At 45.5% G+C, this 21,005-nt stretch overlaps 3 protein-coding genes across 5 annotated transcripts in view; 2 read left to right on the forward strand and 1 right to left on the reverse strand.

The window, feature by feature from the left end:
- The window catches only part of Lnx2 (ligand of numb-protein X 2), a 68,457-nt gene extending 62,819 nt beyond the window's left edge, over positions 1–5,638 (reverse strand). The window contains exon 1 of one of the 3 annotated variants that reach the window (XM_041677885.1): positions 5,511–5,638. The gene's annotated coding sequence lies outside the window, so the exon portion shown is untranslated. The other 2 variants (XM_041677883.1, XM_041677884.1) reach the window with 2 other exon arrangements.
- An 827-nt stretch (positions 5,639–6,465) lies between these two features.
- LOC121464787 (DNA-directed RNA polymerases I and III subunit RPAC2) lies at positions 6,466–7,955 on the forward strand. The gene is made up of 2 exons (XM_041677887.1): positions 6,466–6,599; positions 7,402–7,955. Exons 1-2 carry the CDS (start codon positions 6,574–6,576, stop codon positions 7,775–7,777), a joined length of 402 nt encoding a protein of 133 aa, XP_041533821.1. The 5' UTR covers positions 6,466–6,573; the 3' UTR covers positions 7,778–7,955.
- Positions 6,474–21,005, forward strand: part of LOC121464788 (protein POLR1D-like) — a 34,845-nt gene continuing 20,313 nt past the window's right edge. The window contains exon 1 of the mRNA XM_041677888.1: positions 6,474–6,599. Coding sequence (XP_041533822.1) covers positions 6,574–6,599 — 26 coding nt within the window. The 5' untranslated portion in view covers positions 6,474–6,573. The remainder of the gene's footprint in view (positions 6,600–21,005) is intronic.

Consider the following 21,005-nt stretch of genomic DNA (forward strand, 5'->3'; position numbering starts at 1 on the left):
CCACCTCAATAGAGCCCAGCTTGCTGTGGAATACAGCAGACCTAGGGAGTGGGTTAGAGTGCGGACTAATGCATGAGTGACAAAGAGAAAACCCTCACTACCACTAACCCGGCTCATGAGAGCAGGCCGTCCACTCCCCGCCCACCTTCCTAGCCCCATCCCCTGCCACTCGGTTCCTTTTCTCTCATACTGACACCCACCTCCAACTGCTTCCTGTAGGAAGAGTTATCTTTCTAAGGCCAACCATCCACATATCCCCTTCAAGTAAACTTACAGAGGGAAGGCTTCAGTGATACCCTATTCTGCAGAAAACAAGGCTAGTATTCCTCATCACATCGTCAGAAGATAACACCTTACACAGCACCGTCCCCCAGAAATATGTGAGCCTATTTTGTCAACTCAAGTGCTCCACTACCCACACTTTGAAAAAAACAAAAGGCAAAGGCATTTAGTATTTTATCTCGTTCAGTATATCCAAAACGTTGCCATTCCAAGATGTAATTATTAAGATTTTTATGGGGTTTGGATTTTACCCCACTGTATTTCTCAGCACAGAGCAGCCACGTTTCAAAGCTCCAGGGCCAAATATGGCTAGTTACTCCAGTTCTGAGAGCACAACCCTGCACTGCTTCTTCAGAGCACGTCCTGGCTTGGAATTGTGTGATGATGTCTCTATTCTTTGATGGATTCTGTCTCGGATCTATGTCAGAACACTCTGCAGATCTGCAATGAACTATGGGCAATGAGGGGCAAGGGCAGCTGGGAGAATTCCCAGAACTGAGAATAGGCAGCACAGGGCCGAAGACAAGCTGGAGAGGGGCAAAGGTGCCAGTGACAGCCGTGCCAGATGCTTAAGCCAGGGCCAAGGATCAGACCATGAAGACAGCAAGCCTAGCAGATATGACTGCCACAGGGAGGGGCAGATAGGAGATGAGCAGACAGACAGGCAAACTGTCTCTTTGAGGAGGGAGGGAGCTGCGGGGCAGGCCTGAAAAAGGACAGGTGGGTGATTGTGGACACAATGGGACACAGGTTTAATGGGATATGAGTTTCGGTCAGTAACCTATGGACAGAGTTATACCCCGTGTGTCATGCAGTCAGGACTGAACTATGACACATGGGTCATCTCCACTGCTGGGGAACTCCCTACACCCCAGAGCCAGGGCAGTGAACCGTGAAAGTGAGGAATTACAGCGTCCCGCACAGACACAGCTGGCTCAGGACAGCATCCACTCTCCCTTCTGCATCTTCTCAGAGGTCTGCAAGGATGCTGGCTCCCTTGTCACACCGCATTCGCTCCTGTTCTCCCTCAGACCAGACCCAAGCTGGTGGACCTTTCACCCGTGTGCACATCCATTAAAATTCTTACATACCTGGGGAAATCACAGCGAACAGAACAGAGACCTTTGCTCTAGACACTACACTCTCACAGACAGAAACTATAATACTTAGCCCTTTTCCAGTCACACGAACTGGGCTGGCGGAGTCACTCTGCAGGGGGGGCACTAGAAGAATAACTTCTCAGTCGGCTCACAGCTCTCATCTTTTGGACCAAACCACCCAAAAGTGTACTCAACCTCAGATATTCCTGCTGTTTCTGCTTCCTAAGGTAAAGAAACCTGACAGGAAAACTAAAGAAGATTTGTTTTGTGAAACTTCTGGGTCCCTTAACAGTCAAGTTTAGACCTGGAGAACTCCACAATTACAATCCAGTGTGTGAGATGTGTGTGTGTGTGTGTGTGTGTGTGTGTGCGCGCGCGCGCGTGCATGAGTGAGTGTGTGTGTGCACACGTGCGAGCATGTGGGCAGTGTGTGTTCACACATGTGAGTGTGTGCATGAGTGAGTGTGTGTGTGCACATGCGCACAAATGTGTGTATGAGTGAGGGTGCGTGTATGTGTGTGTGTGTAATTTTTTCAGCCAGCACCCCTTTTACGTGAACCTATGCAATAAGAGCTCAGCCTCGTCTTCCATCCTTCTTGCCTATAGGAAGGCAGACCTGGAAGGAACTGTATAGCTCAGGAAGCAGGGGTGAAATGTTACACAGTTCTGCACGGTAAGAAGGATTTGGGTCGGCAGATGGAAAATGGGAGAGATGATCAGAAGGCAGAGAAAGAGAAGGAATCAGAGCCCACAGGCTGTGGGAACCTGGAATTCTCCTTTGATGATGACCAAAATTAATTTGGCAGGGTAGGAGTCGCAGGACAAGGTCTCGCTATGTAGCTCTGGCTGGACTGGAACTTGATACGCAAACCAGGCTGGTCTTAAACTCTGAGAGATCAGTCTGCCCCTGCCTCCATGTGCTGGGGTTTTATAATTTTTAAAGGCAGGATTTCACTTTGCACCCATAGGTTGGCGTCAAACTCATGGAAATTTCTTTGAGTCAGAGTCTCTGGAATATGGATGTGTGCCCCCATGCCCGGCTCCAAAATGCACTTCAGCCCCCAGCCACTCCATGTTGATGCCTCCGCCATCACTGCTCTATAAAGCCCGCCTCCCCTTCTAAACTAGAGCTCACACAGCGCTCACCGCACACCCAGAAAGACTCTTTGCCTTTCTCTCAATGTCTATTCAACTTCCACAGGTTGACATGTCAATCATCCAAGCGGTACCCCACAAGCTGGATCTTCCTTCCACTTCCCTTCCTCTCGCTCTACCATCAGGCATTGTAAATGGCTCCTTCTCAAGCCTCTAACATTCCACTATCTCACTAATACTGTCGTCACGAAAGGAACAACTAATATTTATTCAGCACTAGGACTGCACCACAGACTGTGTCAAGGGCATTACATGCGTAATTTCACTTGATCCTCAAACCTTACTAAACAGGTAATGTGACTACTTCCTTCACGTTAGGGAATCAAAACTCAGATGGAATAGTAATTCTAAAGTCAACTGAAAGAACCTGACCCCTCTTTGCCTCAGTCCACACCCATGTCCCAAATCAAAAAAAAAAAAAAAAAAAGACAGGAATCACAGGGTATGGTGGCACACAGCTTTAATCCCAGCACTGGGGAGGCAGAGGCAGGCACACAGATCTCTGTGAGTTCGAGACCAGTCTGGTCTACACAGTTCTAGGGAACCACACAGTGAACCCTTTCTCAAGAACAAAAAACAAAAACAAACAAAAAAGAAGACCAAAACAATGATCTTCTTCATTAATTCTACCTAGTCACTCGCCTAGCACCCCAGACCTTCGGAACACACCAGCTCCTGCACGGACTGACAACCAGCCCTGCCTAAGTTCTTACTGAGCACCGAGCTCTAGTCTAAGCCATAGCCATGTTTGCTTTTATTCTTTCAAGCTTCCAAATCCTACCAGACAAAAATGCTAAAGAGCAAAGAGGCTGCTCGGGGTGTATGTGTGTGTGTGAGACAAAACCTTTCCAAAACCAGATTATCTGCACAGGGACTCCAGTAGTGCCCCTCCTCATTCTGTCTCTCACCTCTCATCTGGACCCCACCATCCTCCAGCCCACTGCAGTTATCTTTATGGAATGCAAATCTTACCACAGCATTTCCCTGCTTGAAATTAACACCTCGCTATCACTGACTGGATGAGGTCCAAATGTCTTAATGTGTTCTACACAATCTCTTCTTTTTATCATTTCATCAAATATCCACTAAGTGTCCACTGTGGAAAGTGCCATGAACCCTTAGATGAACAATAAACCAGCCCTGACCATTACTTCAACCCCAAACAAACCCTAACCCCTTTAGATCAGCCATGTACACGGCAGTTGATGTCACATTCTATAGACATAAGCATTCCTGGAGAAAGCCCATACCAATTCGAAGATTGCCTAGGATTTCTCTGACACTTTCTAGGCAGATATACTTACTTTCAAGTTCCCATATCACTTAGTTCAAAATTCTCTGAGGTAGCCGGGTGGTGGTGGCGCTTGCCTTTAATCCCAGCACTCGGGAGGGAGGCAGAGGCAAGCGAAATCTCATGAGCTCGAGGCCAGCCTGGTCTACTAGAGCTAGTTCCAGGACAGGCTCTAAAGCTACAGAGAAACCCTGTCTTGGAAACAAAAACAAACAAACAAACAAAAAATCCAACTAATTCCTGGCATGCTGTAAGACGCTGGGTGGCTAAATGTATATCCAATGAAAGAGTTCAAACTTGAAGATCAGAGAAACAAAATATGGAATTAGAATTAAACAGTGGGCTGAATTAAAAGCAATGTGATTCTAGTGTGGCTCTGACTTGGCCTACATTTGACCCCTATGGGAAAACTCACGTGGAATTTGGACAGGCTGAAATGGCAAAACCTTGTTAGTTCTGGCTCAACCACGATCGGACAGCCAAATAGGACACTAGATTCCCCCACCTTCCTTCTTTACCTGCCAAAGTCCTTTTGTCCAAAGGTGTGGGGGAGGGTGTTCAAATCTATCAGAGCAAACAGAATTGACCTACTGAGATCCAACTTCATCTGTGCTGTGTCACTGTACAGGCTAGAGAAAAAAGCAAAATGTGTCCTGGGAAGGAGGCCAATTTCTAAGTACTGTGACTACAAGAATGTGACATTCTTAAAGTGAAGGCAGTTTGGATAAACTGGAGCTCACAGATTCCTCCAACTGTCCTTGCCATTGCTTTCTGTGTTTTTTTTTTTTTTTTTTTTTTTTTTTTTTTTTAAAGAAAAATTGGCGGGGTGTGGGGACGCACGTCTTTCTGATCCCACAGCCCTCAGGAGGCAGAGGGAGGCGGATCTCTGTGAGTTTCGGGCCAGCCAGGGCTACACTGTGAGAAAAGAAAAATTGATTCGATAGAGCCATGCGGAAGTGCCCCTAGGCTTCAAGCAAACACACAATCTTAAATGTAAACGGGAATACTACACCACTCCATTTAAAAGTCCTTGTGTGAAACGTGGCAGAAAGCTTCGAAAAGCCAGCAGTGTTTCCCAAACGGTGCTTCGTGAGCAAATGCTTTCAAACAGAGATGCATATTTTGGAAATGATCCTCCCCTTCCCCCAAAACATGTCAAATCTGTCTCTAGCCTGAAAGGAAAGGTGAGAATTCTCCCGCAACAGGCTGGGGCGGGGAGGAGGATCTCCGTTCATCCCTTCCAGGGAACGAAACCAGAGGGCAGCTAGCTAGCGCCGCTCTGGCTCCCGACAACGTGCAGACGCGAAGTGCAAGAACTCGTCCCCGAAGCTCCCGGTCCTAAACAGCGAGCGCCGCGCAGACCCGCACCGCGGCGCCCGGAGCTGGCACCCGCACCGGGCCCGGCCGGACTCCACGCGGCCCCCGGCCGGTTCCCCAGGGGGCTCCCCCTATCCCGACGCCACACTCCATCCCCGCCCGCACCTGGGCCGAAGTAACTCACTCCGGAAAAGCGGCGGGCTCCCGGGGGAGCGCTGACGAGGACACCGCCCGGCTCCGCTCCGCCGGGACTTGCCGCCGCCGATTTCCTGGCGAGAAGCAAAGTCCGGCCAAGACTTCACTTCTCAACCGCCCCTGCTGCCTTTCCCCTCGGGGGCGAGCGCAGGGGCCAACCCGACAAGCACCTGAGCCAATCAATGGCGGGGAAAGGCGGGACTAAGGGCGGGCTCTGAGCATCTTGGCCAATCAAGAAGCTCGAGGGGCCGGGCCGGTTCTGCCCATCACTCCCGAGTTAGAGTGAGCGCGCTCCGCCCTCCGCCATCGCTCCCGGCCGGATTCTCCCTTTAGACACAGAGAAGACGCTCGGGAAGTGTCTGCCTGCACCCCGGAGCGCCGCGCCGGGCGTGGGACAGCTGAAGGGAGGGGAGGGCTGCGGGAGCAGGCTGAGGGAGAACAGGTGGCGCGGGGTGGCTGACGTGTAGGTGTGCGCGAGAGGACGGCTGGGGTGGGGCGGGGAGCCAGCCCGGCCAGAGTCAGGTGGGAGCTGAGAGGACACACCTGAGGGAAGAGAAGGGCGGATCCTTGGGATCGAAGGAAAAAGGAACCGCGGGTCAGCGTGAGCTCCTGAGGAAGGAGGGCGGTGCTCCAAACTCACACTTCTCTCCCAAAAGAAAGAGAAACGCTGCCCTTGCACCTAATGGAGGTATGCATTTGCACCCCAGGGAGAAAACTGCGCACCGTCATCCACAGTGTGGTCAGGAAAGTCAGCTCTGCACACAAATCTCTTTTGCTTTTTCAAGGTTGCAAGGTGCCCTATGAAAGGCTCCGGAGGACTCCAGTCCGGGAAAAAGCCAACCCCGGATCAGTCCCGTCCCTGGATCGTCTAGCAGATCAGAGGTCCAACTCCGACCCTAAATATTAGGTGTCTTGGGGCGAAAGGCGAGGGACAGTGCTCTTCGCCAGCACACGGGGACAGCAGGTGCTCCGCGGCCGCCTAGCTTCCGCAGTTCCAGGTGAGCGGGCCTGCCCTGCAGGGGCGTGGCCGGGGGCGTGTTCTGTTTTCGCTCCGCCCCCCCAATCGGGCCCTGCCGCGCCGCTGCGGCTCCGCCCCCCTCCTTCCGTCACCCGCTCCTTCCGTCGGTGGTGTCTTCCTTCCTGCTTCGCCCGCATCTTTCGCGACATGGGGAAGAGCGTCCTTTTCGCCAGCACCACCTGAGGGTTTCCTGGAGCCGCCCCCCGCGCCCCGCGATGGAAGAGGATCAGGAGCTGGAGAGGTAAAGTTGGAGGGGGAAGAGTGGAGCGGGGGCGGTGGGGCGGGCCAGCGAATCGGGTAGCGAAAGGGCACGCGGCCGACTGCGGCCCGGCGGGGCGGCTAGGCCTAACCCGAGGCGCAGAGGAAGGGAGGATCGAGAGTAGAGCGGGGCCAGATTGGGAAGAGGGAGGAGAAGCTGTGGGCTTATTTATCCAGAAAAGCTCAGGGGGCTACTAACCATCGGGGAGGGGAGAGAAGTTGGGAATCCATCTCTAAGTGCCAAACTGCCACCCCCTTTAGAACTGCCTCGTGTAATGTCACGCACCGGTCGGTGCTGGCGTGTTAAGTCGCCTAAAGTTCCTGCAACTCCGCTTGTAACACTGCTCGTAAATTCTCTCTGTTCGCCAGATTCCTCCTATTAAACTTTTCACTTCCTTTCGCTTACTAGTTTCCTTACCTGTTTCAAATGGAAGCCGTAACTGAGCCTGTCACCTTGATAACTTGTGGTTGCCATTTTTATGCTAAAATAATCGTGTTTTTTTATGCCTGTCAACTCCCTTTTCATCTTCCAGCAGGGCCTATCCTATTTATCGTAACTCTGCCTCTTTTCTTTTGCTTTATTCAAAGAAAGATTTTGCAAACATTTAACTTTGGGTTTTTTTGCCCCTTGTGGGCAATATACATGGTCAAATGGAGTAGAGAGAAAATAGAGTTAAATATTTATGGATAGATGCTGTGGAGATAGGAAAATGAGGTAGTGAATATTTAAAAGCTAATCACAAAATCCATATGATCTCATTCTTACAAAAAAAATGTGTGTGTAGAAAAATATCAGGATTGAAGACCTCAATGGCTGAAGGCGAGAGGAAGACAGCCTTGGAAATGGTCCAGGCAGCTGGAACAGATAGACAGTGTGTGACATTTGTATTGCACGAGGAGGACCATACCCTAGGAAATTCTCTGCGGTACATGATTATGAAGAACCCGGAAGTGGAATTTTGTGGTTACACTACGACCCATCCTTCAGAGAGCAAAATTAATTTGCGAATTCAGACACGGGGTACACTTCCAGCTGTCGAGCCGTTTCAGAAAGGCCTGAATGAGCTCATGAATGTCTGCCAGCATGTGCTTGACAAGTTTGAGGCCAGCATAAAGGATTATAAAGATCAAAAGGCAAGCAGAAGTGAACCCACAGTCTAGTCCCTCATGCAAGGTTACAAGGAGGACCACCCTCATGATGGTGCAGAACCCAGAACTAGAGTGTGTGATTGCAGCGCGTTCTGTCCTGTAGAAAGGTGTGGTTCCGGCTGTTGACCCGTTACAGCTGTTGGAATCTCTGCAAATATATTTGCCTAATAAATTCTCTCTTTTGTTTAAACTAGTTTGAGTGGTTTCTCTTCCTTGCACATAGGTGATCCCCCAAGAATGGTGTCACCTCTTAACTGAACCAACACTGCAAGTGAACAGATAATTGGGCCAAGTTGAGGGTTTTGATCAGGGATATTAAAGGGTTATTCATTTCTGTATGATTGAAGTGCTGAGGAAAGAGGAGATGGAACAGAACATAAACTGTAGTTAAAAATGCGGGAAAGAGATTGGCAGAGGGAACTTGTGTTTTGCTTTTGGTTTTATTTTTTTACGTTTTACTTTATGCACAAGCATGCCGTGGCACACATATGGGAGTCAGAGGACAACTTGTGGGAGTCGATTCTCTCTACCATATGGGATCCATAGATTGTCGGGCTTGGCAGCAAGCATCTTTACACACTGAGCCATCTTGACAGCCCTGGATTTTTATTAATGTAAATGCGTCATTTCATATGATTGGTAGACTGAGTAAGGGTGAGGATGGCTTGAAGAACACTTTAAGAATTATAATTTTTCACGAGAATTTGAATGGGTCTCAAGCTCCATCATCGTAACATTTGTAGGATAGATACCTGTTTACTGCTTGAGCACCAATGAAATACAGAGTTATGACAAGTAAACCAGACAGTTTTTATTATGTTGTGTGTGGACATGTTCGTGTGGATACACATGTGCATTGGAGGCTAGAGATCAGCCTTAAACATGGTTCATCAGGAACCATCTACCTATTTATGCTTGGTTTGTTTTGAGACAAGTCTCACTAAATAGTTCTGACTGGCTTGACTTTGTAAACTCATAGATTCCACCTTGCCTCTGCCTTAATCTCCCCACATGCTGGTATTAAGGGCATTTGCCATTATTCCCCACCCTACCTTAGATTTTGAGACAGAATCTCACTGGACTGGAGTTTTGTCAGTTAGGCTAGGCTACCCTACTAGAAAGCCCCAGGGACCCACCTGTGTGTCTCCTGAGCGTTGGGATTACAGACCTACATAGCACCCTACTCAGTTTAGGTCTGTGGGTTCTAGAGAGATTTTCACAGCAAGTCTTTTGCCAACTGAGCTGTCTACTCTTGCCCCAATTTTAATTATTGGAAAAACTGGGATTACCAGTCCTTAGGTGGTTGTGCAAATAGAGCTCAGGGTTACATAGAAGAGATAACTATTGATAGAAAGTCAGAACTTGGAGGAGACCTGTATGGAAGAAATGACATTTTGGAAACTTAAAATATTAGCAAAGTATATCACATCCAAGAATCATCCCATTTTTCTCTTCAGTCCTGTCTTGTAAGTATCCTATCCAAGTATGACTTCACCCTACATATCTGGAGCCCTTGAGCCCAGTTACCCCATTTTCTAGAGCATTGTGCTTTGGGGTCTTCAGTCAAAACTTCATTGCTGGGGATGATGGTGCACACCTAATCTTAGCATTGAAGAAATTGAAGTGGGAGAACTGCAAATTGAAGACCAGACTAAATATGCATAACGAAAGCTTGCCTCAGAAAAACATCACCAATATACTTAAGATATGGAAACTTTTAGTTAAATTTGACCTTCTACCCTGCCAAGAGCCTCTATTTCCCCACACTTGGCCCACTTTTTTAAAAGATAGTTTTGTACTCTCTTGAGTGTCTGCATTGTACCAGGCCTTGAGAGCAGATAACAGTAAGAACTTTGTTTTTCAAGGCAAGGTTTCTATGTATGTCCCTGATTGTCTTAGAACTCACTGTCTAGACCAGGCTGGCCTCAAACGCAGAGATCCACCTGCTTCTGCTCCTAAGTGCTGGGATTAAAGGTGTGTCCTATCACACCTAGTTTGACAATAGGAACTTTTAAGTCTAAATTCTCTGAAGGTAGCAAATTCAGGGTCAAGTAGGGAACTGCTTTGGGCAGAAAGAGAAGGTTGTCCAGAGCTATAGAGAAGGAAGTAGCTATGTAGCGGGGAGAGCAAATGCGTGCTTGGGGGACAATGTGAACTGGTCCTAAAGACTGCAGAATTGAAAGATTTGCATGTTTTAGTGTTTGTAGCAGGCCAGAAGAAGACTCCGTTTTCTGGGTTTGGGTGGTGGGGAGCTGAAGTGATATGTTGCTTTGATTACAGTGTGGGATGATGGGGTAGATGTAGCAAAATCAGACTAGAAGCAGGTAGAATCTGGAAGAGTCAAAGTGGCCCAGAACAGTGTTAAGCTAACAATGCAGACAAGGGTGAAGTCCTCAGGAACCGGGATGTAGAAGTCACACAAACATGACTCCATCTTCCACCTAGGCCTGGGGCCAATTACTACCAGGAGCTTAAAAGAAGTCCGATGTTTTGTTGTGATTATTGTAGGCATGAGTTGAGGGCCACGGAAGAGATCTAAGCTAAAAATAAACTTTGTGAGTCCTAATCATAAAGTTGTAAGTCAACAAAGGCTGCAGAGTGACAAAGGCGGGTCCTGTTGGGCCCTAAAGCCCCACCAAGGAGGAGGTCGCCCCAAGAGACACTCTCAGCACAGCTGATGCAATAGCAAGAAGAATTTTTATTCTGCTGCCGTGGCAGAGGTCCCTCAGCCTCAAGAGGAGAAGGACCCCTGCTTTGTCTATTACAGGCTCTTTTAAAGGAAAAAAAACCCACAAAATCAGGGAGGGGGTAGTACAGAATCAAAAGGGAGAGTCCAGAAATCATTCGTCAACTATTTTGACTAGTTCATTTAACGGTCAGCTAACTCTAACTGATCAATGCTATGGCGGTTGCGGGGTTGGTTGAACAAGGAGGAACACTTGCAGGTTATCTGCAGGTTGTCTCATCCTAGTTCCAGAGTCTGGGTGTATTGTAGAAAGACTACAAAGGGGATGGAAAGTACTCAAAGCTCCAGTGCATGTGTGGTTGGTTACCGGCGTCCTGGTTCCCAGGAAGGTGGGGGGGGGGGGGGGCGTGCAGTAATGCTAAGGTGCCCCAAAGTCTTTCAGGCCTAAGAACCAAGCCTTGGACAACCTCAGTGGTGAAGTGTGGAGAAAGGAGTAACTGATGAGATGGCAAATTCTGTGGAAAGTGGAGCCGTGGAAGCCAGGGGAAGTGATTGAGTAAGTCAGCTGAGCAACGGGGGTGGGGGGCAGTGTCTGTTGGAGTTAGCACCAAGGTCACTAGGCTGTGGGTAGCAGCATTCTTTTGGGATCTGAGGAGAGGACTTTGCTGAGGAATGGCTTGGTTTGTTTTCCACAGATAAAATGCACACAACCATTAGAAGGGGGTGTTTAGGTGGCAGCAGGGTGATGAAAGTTTGGAGTCAGGGTATAAAGATAAAGAATATCTAGGGTGGCAAAGATTCTAGAAAACCAATCTCAAAAAGTAAGGAATCTTGGAAGATGTAAGAAAGCCCATTAGGCTGGACGGTGTTGGTTTAATCTCAGCACTTGGGAGGCAAAGATGGGTAGATCTCTGAGTTTGAGGTCAGCCTGGTCTACAGAGTGAGTACCAGGATAGCCAGGGCTGTTGAGAAGCCCTGTCTTGAACAACCAAAAAGAAAAAAGGGGGGGAGGGAGCCCAATTAGTACACAGAAAGTGTTCCACTAGTGAGCACCACATCTCACAGTATCGTTGCAGTAAAGGATTAATTACCACCAGTCCTGGGCATGCAGTCGGAATCTGTTTAGGGTGGCCATAAACGGGTTCACATGAAACGAAATATCTTTTGAAGGCAGATGGGTGAAGGGAGAAAAGAGGGTAATCAGGAGCTTGTACCCCCCCCCCGCCCCCTCCCCCTGCATGTGTGGAAGAAATTGTTACCTGGAGTCAGTAGGAATTGAAGGAGGGTTAAGCCGGAGCTGGGTGTGATTGTGCACACCTTTAATACCTGAGTTTGAGGTCTACAGAATGAGTTCAAGGCCACGGCCGGGAAAGAAAGGACAGGAAGAAGAATGTGGGAGACCGACTTGGATTTGAATCATTTATATAAATGGGGGGGGGGGGATAAAAACCTCACTATCTTACTCTCTAATAACATTGCACTCAAACCACTGCAGTGTTAATGATTCAAGATCAGAAGTTGTGTTCAGCTGTAAAATCCTGTGCCCTCTAAAGAGCCAATCATTAAATAATATGCCTACATGCCAAAGGCTTTTAATATCTAATAATTCTGAGTATTTGGCTTAGCGCTTGCCATTTTCAAAGCACTTTACAAACTAGTCCTAAATTACATATAGCAGTAACATCTAAGTGCCCTAATTGACGTAATACAGGTTTGTGCAGTATCTCTGTAGAGAAGGAAAAGTGTCTACATAAAAAGTGATCCATTTAGTTGTGACCCAGAACATTCTGCACTTCAAGAGATAGGAAAGTACATAAAATTCTTTGACCCATGATTAACCACCCTTTTCAATTCATTTATTAAGATTGTAGTCTCCAGGAGAAGGAAAGCATAATCAAAATATATTTGAAAAAAAATTTAGTTAAAAATATTTGGGGGTGGGGGTTGAGACAAAGTCTGTCTATGTAGCCCTGGCTGTCTTGGAACTCATTATGTAGACCAGGCTGGCCTCAGATTCACAAAGCTCCACCTGCCTCAGCCTTCTGAGTGCTGGGATTAAAGGTTGTGATGCCATCATACTCAGCTAATACAAATATATTTTTTTAAAAAGATTTTAGTCTTCCATGTCTTAGACAAAAGTCATGTTTTGGTTATAAATTCAGGTGCTCTTTGAAACATCCTTCAGTTAGAGCCCCTAAGAGATGCCACCAGATCCATCAGCTTGTTTTCAAAGATTCCAGATCTTTCCCTTTTCAGGCCAAATCTTAATATTGTATTTCTTTTAGATTTTATAAGATACTGTGGTACAATTGCTGTGTAGGTCTTTTTACTTCAAGGATGGAATGCTTATCACACGCAGCCCACACTGAACCTCACACTGTCTACCAGCAAGTATGCACCTGTTAGCCCCACCCTGAAAAATGATGGACACGAGAGTGTTAATGAGTCAATCGAACAAAGCTTCTATGATTTGGGGCAGGGCAGATGAGTTGTATGTATGAAAAAGAAGACTTTGTGCTAATGTGTGGTGTTGCATAGGTAAGTTCGGAACATAGAATGGAACAGATAAGGCAGGCTTGAGGCAATCGCTGTTTCCAGGGCACCATCCTGCTCTGACAGCTGCAATCTATCCTAGGTGCTGAGGAAAGCAAAGAAGGTAGGCATAGTCTGCTTTCTAGGAACTCTTGCAGTACTGAAGCTAGTGGACTGTGAAAGAAATACCAACATTCAAAGATGTATGGCTTTCCTCTTCGCAGTATAAAGCAGCTGTTAGCTGGGCGCACTCTCTCATGCCTATAATCTCAGCTGCATGGAAGTAGTACTGAAGTAGGAGGGCCTCAAGTTCATTGACAGCCTGGACTACAGAGTAAGTTCAAAGCTCAGCCTGAACAGCTTGTTGAGACCATGTTCAAAACAAGTAAATGAGATGCATCACTTGCAGCTTTGTGGTAGAATTCCTGCCCTAGCCTATGTAGGTCCAGAGTTTGATCACCCCCACCAAAGCTAAGCGGGCTATAATGAGTCTTGAGTCAATATATTCCATAAATGATGGGTTTTCATCCCATATCTGTGTGCAGAATTTGTGAGTGTCAGAGAACAGTTGAGCCAGCATTGAGTTCAGACCATATCATAGTGCAGGTGTGATGGACTACCAACATAGATGTAGGACTGGAGACTTGATAACATTGGATACAAGAAATTTCTAGAGAAGAAACTTAGAGAGATCCTATATCATGGTAAAGATACAGAGAGAAAGGTTGGAGGTGAACCCAAACTTCTGGGGTTCACTTACTATTGAGGTTTTCCAGCCATTCTCTCACAACCAAAAACCAGTAAGGCAAGATTAACCTCTCCCCTGGTGTATCCTACTAATTGGAGTTAAAGAGTCAACTGCACTAAATCCATCTCCCTGGCAACCATGTCAGAACAATTGGCATCTTTTAAAGACGATGTGAATCCAGGGCTTCTGGGTGTAACACTTGGGGGTAGAAAGAGAGAGGAGCCTTGCTGTTGCCTGTTGACACCATGTGGTTGTCTTCGAAGGAAACAGTCCAGCTGGGCATGGTGGTACACAAAGCTAGTTCCAGCCCTTAAGAAGCTGAGGCAGAAGGATGGAGGATTTGAGGCCAGCCTGGCTCACCTTGTCTTCAGAATATAAAATCATTTCATTCATTTGTTAAATAACTATTGAGCACAGGGATGCAGGGATGCAGCAGGAAACAAGTTGACCTGCATGCAGCTTAGTTTCTAATGGCCCGGAGAGGCAATAAATGCATGCGGTCAGTCAATATTAGTGATTAATTGATTATTATAATATTATTAGGCATGCTGAGCAAATTGATTGGTTTATGTGTCTTCTTGAGTGAAGATTTTTGGAACAAACGAAAACTCAGTAGTTTCTGTGACTCTTTTAGCCCCAGGGAGCACTGGAAAGAAGTATGATACATTCCCAGTTTGTTAAAACTTTTCTAAATAAGCCATTCTGAAATAGCATCCCTATTAATAGAATATACATAACAATCAAAAATAGGTGGGTTGGGATTTTCCTCTTCAAAAAGAAATTAAGACTCTGCTGGAGCATTCGAAGTCTTTCCCACACTTAAAGGTGAACACGCAAAGCAATAAAAGGTCTGTAGCAGATGGGCACCTGGTACAGTGCCAGGTATCTGGAGTGCTGGTCGGAAGCCAGGCCTCGATCTAGGCCAGTGATCATAAACTGCATAACCATATGTATGCCTTAGACAATAACTCCTGTTTCCAGTAAATAACCTTTTCTACCTGCATCAAAGGAAAGCTCCAGCTGGGCATTCTGTATGCACTTTAACCCCAGCTCTCTCTTGGGAAGCAGAGGCAGGCAGAAATCTTTTAATTTGAGGCCAGCCTGGTTTACAGAACAAGTTCCAGACCAACTAGGTCTACATAGAAAGACCCCGTCTCAAAAGAAAGGAAAGAAGGAAGATGGTTGGTTTATGTTTGTTTTTACTCTTACTCTTTGGGGGCCTTGCCACCCATCTCCCAAATAATCAAACACACAGACTTATTCTTACTTATGAATGTCTGGCCTTCGCTTGGCTGGTTTCTAGCCAGCTTTTCTTAAATTATCCCATCTATCTTTTCACTTTGGGCTTTTATCTTTCTCTATTCTTTATACCTTTCTTTACTTCTTACTCTATGGCTTGCTTAATAGCTGGGTGACTGGCCCCTGCTGTCTTCTCTCCTTTTTCTCACTTTTTCCTTCCCACTTTTCTTTTCTCCTTTCCACTCTTCTCTTCCTATTTATTCTCTCTGCCTGCCAGCCCCGCCTATCCTTGCTCCTGCCTTGCTATTGGCCATTCAGCGCTTTATTAGACCATCAGGTGTTTTAGGCAGGCAAAGTTAACACAGCTTCACAGAGTTAACCAAATGCCTTATAAAAAAACTCAACACATCTTTGCATCATTGAACAGATTAAATGTTCCACAGTATAAATAAATATATCACATCTTCAACTAATATTCCACAACAAAGAGAGAGAGAAAGAAAGGAAGATGGAAGGATGAAAGAAAGAAAGGAAAAAAGAAAGGCCTACAATCTATATAAAGAGCTCATGAGAAAATCAAATTGCCTAGAATATCTAAGGAGGAAGAGATAAACCAGTTTGCTTAGCTATGTGGACTTGAGTTTCTTTCCCTTCTCAAGGGCAGAAGAGTCTGTTCTGTAGAGCCCTCTTTTTCAGGACAGTATTATATAATGGTCAAGAGTGAGAACTCTGAGGTAAGAAGGCCTGGTGGTTCTACCACTTCCTAGCTTGTGAATATGGGTTAGTGACTAGGCTTTTCTGAACCTCTAGTTTCCTTATCTGTAAACTGCGTGAATAATAACACTCAGTAGGTTTATTATAAAGAATAAATTAATTAAAATACACAATTCCTAGTGGATACACACTCTCAGATGTCATCTGTTGTTGTATTGTCAAGCCAGTTAATGGTGGTTAAATAATGATGTCCACAGGCTGTGTCTTGTTATCTATGGGTGTATCTGTCATTGTAACTGTACCATTAATCATTGTCCTGGCTAGTTTTCTATGAACTTGGCACAAGCTATAGTCATCTAAGAGGAAGGAATCACAATTGAGAATTGCCTTCATAGGATCAGACTGTGAAGTATTAGAGGACCCATCCAATAGTGGGTGGTGCCACTCCTGGCCTGGTGGTTCTGGGTACTATAAGCAAGCTGGCTAGCTGGATGGTAGAGATGTACATCTTTAATCCCAGCACTCAAGAGGTGGGAGCAAGCAGATCTCTATGAGTTCAAGGCCAACCTGGTCTACATAGTGAGTTCCAAGACAACCAGAGCTACATAGTGAGACTCTGTTTTAAAACAAAACAAAACAAAAAAATAGAAAAAAGAAAATGAAAGGAAGAAAGAAAGAAAGAAAAGAAAGCAGGCTGAGCCATGTCGTGAGGAGCAAACCAGTAAGCAGCATTCCTCCATGATCTCTCCATCAGCTCCTGCCTGCAGGTTCCTACTCTGTTTTCCATGATGAACTGTGATATAACAGTGTGAGTGAAATGAAATAACCCTTTCCTCCTCCCCAAGTTGATTTTGGTCATGGGTGTTTCATCACAGCAATATAAATCTCTGTATACCCTAATCTCAGAAGTGATATCTCACCAGTCCTGACGTTAAATGCCAATCAGTGTGGTCATACTCCAGAAGGGAACATTGGGTAGTGGAAGCCTCGGGACCACCTTGTAGGCAGCCTGTTAGAGTCCCCTCTGAAACAATCTTATACCCTCAAAAACATGCCTTGCTTTGGCCACCATTCTTTAGAAGTGTTCCTTCCCCCAAAGCCATAGAGAAACCAAAAAAAAAAAAAAAAATAGAAGTGTTCCTTCATAGCACTTGTCATTCACTAAGCTGGGATGGCCTTGTTTACTGACTGGCTCTAACTATGAACTCTATGGAGGCTAAGAGTATCCTTGTTTGCAGGGAATGAAGGAAGGTGTGCATAGCGATTGTCAGTTCTACACAGGAAAAGAATGGAGCCCAAAGAGAGCTGAGAACTCATAATGACCTGATTTTGCATATGCATCAGCTGACACTTGTGAACTCAGAAAGATGAAAGCATGAGTTTGTCAATGAATCATACCTATGTGCAGGAAGTGCTAGAGTAATACGCAGGTGAACGACAGCTATCGTTTCTTCTAACTCTTGATTGCAAGCCCTTTCCCCAAACCCTTCCCTGAAGGTTTTTCCTTCTATAATCTTATTGCCTTAAATATATGTGTGTGTACGTATATACGGACATATATAACTATATATATAATTTACATATGTTTATTGTCCGTTTCCTCTCTACACCCCCCCCCCAAATCTGGTGCACACTATAGTATAAATTCTGTGAGTACAGAGACTTTTGTCTGAATGATACTTATCCACAGCCCCTGGAATTGTGCCTGGCCCATAGTGGATGCTTGATAAGATGAACTTGAATTTCAAATGTTAGAATAACTGTTGGGTCAGTTTATGGCCACATATCTGTAGCTCCATAGTCTACCACATGCAGCTAGGTGAGTTTAGCCTGAGCTGAGGAGAATTAGATACGTTTATCATCTCTAAGAAGTCCAGTCTTGGGAGGCAGAGGCAGGCAGATCTCTGTGAGTTCGAGGCCAGCCTGGTCTACAAGGACTAGTTCCAGGACAGCTAGGGCTGTTCCACAGAGAACCCTGTCTCAAAACAAACAAACAAATAGAACACCGAGAGGTCCAGTCTCTAGATTTGCAGTGCTAAGGCAAATGAGTTCCTCTCATGTTAATGAGAGCTGATGTGGAAGCACACTTGGATTTGTGAGTGCCTTTTCTACTTCATATATGCACAGTCTGGTCTCAGAGCTGTAGGACTCACAGACGATAATATTGTAAAAAATAATAAATAAAACTAGATGACAAACTTACGTAGGATGACTCAAGTATTAATTTTTCCTTGCTTGGTGGTATGGAATTTTAGAAATTCCATCTTTTAGATACAGTCTTGAACCTTACAAAAGACAAGCAAGAATCCAGTAGGGTACTCTGTGACGGGTGTCTGTTGTGCCATCTTGGCACATTTGCTTTACAATAAGAACAGGCTCTTGTAGCCCTCACTAGCATCCGCATGGACATTTAGTCAATAGATATTAATTTATTTATTTAATTATAATTTTCTTTATTCTTGAGAATTTCATACATGTATGTCATGGAATATATATGCCCTTGTCCTCCCCATGTTTCCCCTAACATGTTCCCCTTCCAACTTTGTGTTTTGTTTTTTAAATAACCCACTAAATTTATCTAATTGGTGCATGAGTGTGGGTCCATTTACTGGAGCATGAGCACTAGCCTACCACTGGCGACACCCTCACAAAAGAATGCCTCTCCCTCCCCCAGCAGCTATTAAGTGCCAATTGTTCCACACTGAGACGAGGCCTGGCGAGCACCCACTCCCAGCTATGTCAGAATCTTGACTGGCTTGATTTTGCATGAGTAAGCACAACTGCTATGAGTTCACGAAAGGAATAGCCATGGCATGCCCAGAAGCTCTGGCTCCTACATCCTTCCTGCCTCCCTTTTCAAGATAGTCCCTGAGCCTGGGCAGGAAACTGGAGTGGTGAAGGTAAAGATTTCCCATTTAGGGCTGAGCGCTCAGTCTGTTAGTGCGTTGATCAATTAATGTGTCTGCATTGATTGCTGCCCACTGCACATGAGAAGCTCTCCTACAAGTATGAGAGCAGCCCAGGTCTATAGCTAGAAACAAAAATATTAAGAAGCAATGTGACAACATTACCATTTAGTGAAGTAACAATACTAGCAGGTTCTCCCCAGCTGTAGGCTTTTGATCAGGATGATAGTACCAGGTACAAAATATCCTCTTGTGGAACAGACCTCAAATCCAATCAGAAAATGATAGTGCCCCTCTCGCAGTGCTGCAGCTACTGCACCAGTAGGCACATCTTGCCTAGGCAGGATGGTATTGTTGCATGTGGGTCCAGTGCTGGGTAAGGTCTCTGACGTCTTCTCCCCCAGCAGCCTGCATAGCACCTTCCAACACTTCCAACTAGCAGGAAGGTTTCTTGGCTGGTCTGAGGTTGATTTTTCTAGCCCTGCAGTCAAATAGGGTCTTACCACATAGTTATTATGGAGGGTAGCCAAGGGCAATGGTAATAGTCTGTGTTGTTTTGGAGACTTCTGGGGCCTGCCTCACCAATAACTCAAAGGGAGGTATTTCATGCCCTGCACTGCAATTTCATTTAATAACCTGTGTCTTCTGGGAGCAGCATTACATAAGTGTTAGTTTCTAACCAACTGGGATCCCAGAATAAGTTGTAATTGGAACTCAGAGTTCAAGGATCATGCATCACTGAGATTCCTCATTTAAAGTGGTTTCAGATCCTGGCTTGCTTACTGTTCTGCATACTTAAGCGTAAATCTTAGTGCTAAAAATACCTAGTAGAATTTTTCTTCAAAAAATGATTTATCTATGAAATTGGAGACAGAAGTTTCAATTATTTCAAAGATGAGGTGTGGAGTGCAGCCATCATTTTCCTTGTCATAGTGAATGAGTTGGATCTATGTTCTGTATCAGATTCTGTGATCTAAGCTTTCAGGCTTGATGTTTCAATTTTGTTCCTGTCTGCATGTGAAGGTTATACTTTGTCCTTAAATGGATGGTGAAAATGGGGGCTTTAGAGGCTTATGATTAGGAACTGTCAGCCTATGGGTGTGTCCCTGTCTGCTGCCCAGACTTGAGGCAGGCAAAAGCAGGTTTCCTTCCTGTTGGCTGGTTCTAATGGGTTGACTATCCGAGCTGTGTGCTTCTCAGCAAGCTAAGACTTGAGAACGCCAACGAGGCTTATTTCTAGCCAAAAGCAGATGGCCTACCTCCACACAGCTCTGACTGTAAAGTGAGACCGGCTCAAGTGGGGGAACCAGCTCCACCCTCCTTTCCGAGTTGGTAGCTTCCCACCTATAGGAAAGGAAACTAAGGTATGTAAAAGTTAAGGAGGCTGACTTAAGTTATACAGCTAGCAAGTGTTAACCATGGCTTAGAGTCTGCTTCAGAGCCTACAAAAGGCTTTACTCATAGGACTTGGTTTGTGAAAATAGAATTTTTCAGCTTATTAAACTTCATGGGCATCATCTTTAAATAAATTCATTTTAACTTTTTCACTTACATTTTTCCAAAATACTTCTTGAATAGCTTCAAAAATATGGAAATTATCTTTATGGATGAGTAAAACTAAGAAATTTTTGTATGTACAAGGTCAGAGACTTGAGCTTAGAGTCATCTTTGCCCCTATGTTCACTTAGGAAATATCAGTACCACCACCCCAAAGCCTTAGTTGACTCATCACTAAAATGGGGGGGGGGGCGACAACAAGGTCAAGGGTTCTTCTGGGAGTCCGTGAAGTGACATGCTGTAATCACTGTGTATGTATGTGATGGGTATTAGGTAATATTTGTGTGCTTTTCTTTACAAAGGTACAACCATCTACTTTGAAAAATCTTGAAATAGCACCTTATATTTATTCAATGCCTTACTGTTGCATAACTATATATATATGATTATATTTAGTCCCCATAGAAGTTCTAAGAGGCTTATGAGAATGTCCCCATTTAACAGACCCCATAGCTCTGTGCTCTTGAATGCCACAAAAGCTATCAAATCTCCAAACTAGACTCATTGTCTTACCAGTATCGTGGCTAGTCTCCTTTTATTAGGCAATTCCAGTATGTCCTCAGTTCAAGACTAATAGAAACCTCGTCCCAAATCATCAGGAGTGTGTTAGGGTCAGTTACTGGGTAATTCTATTCAGTATGAATTTTTTGGGCAAGAAATTTGGCTGTGCAGGTTGTGTTTTGTAGTGTCCCACAATGGCCATGGCACAACACTGGGGCAGTTAATGCCAGTCCTTGTGCTAAAATATCACATTAGGTTAGCCTTTCTTGTCTTCCCCCTAGAGTGACTGACAGGCCATCCTTGCTTGGTGGTGGGAGGTATACTGTTGATAATTTTGGATTAAGTACTATTGGAGGA

The sequence above is a fragment of the Microtus oregoni genome, unplaced genomic scaffold, assembly GCF_018167655.1.
Source record: "Microtus oregoni isolate MIOR12 unplaced genomic scaffold, Mior012 000029F_ref0000214, whole genome shotgun sequence".
NCBI lineage: Eukaryota > Metazoa > Chordata > Mammalia > Rodentia > Cricetidae > Microtus > Microtus oregoni.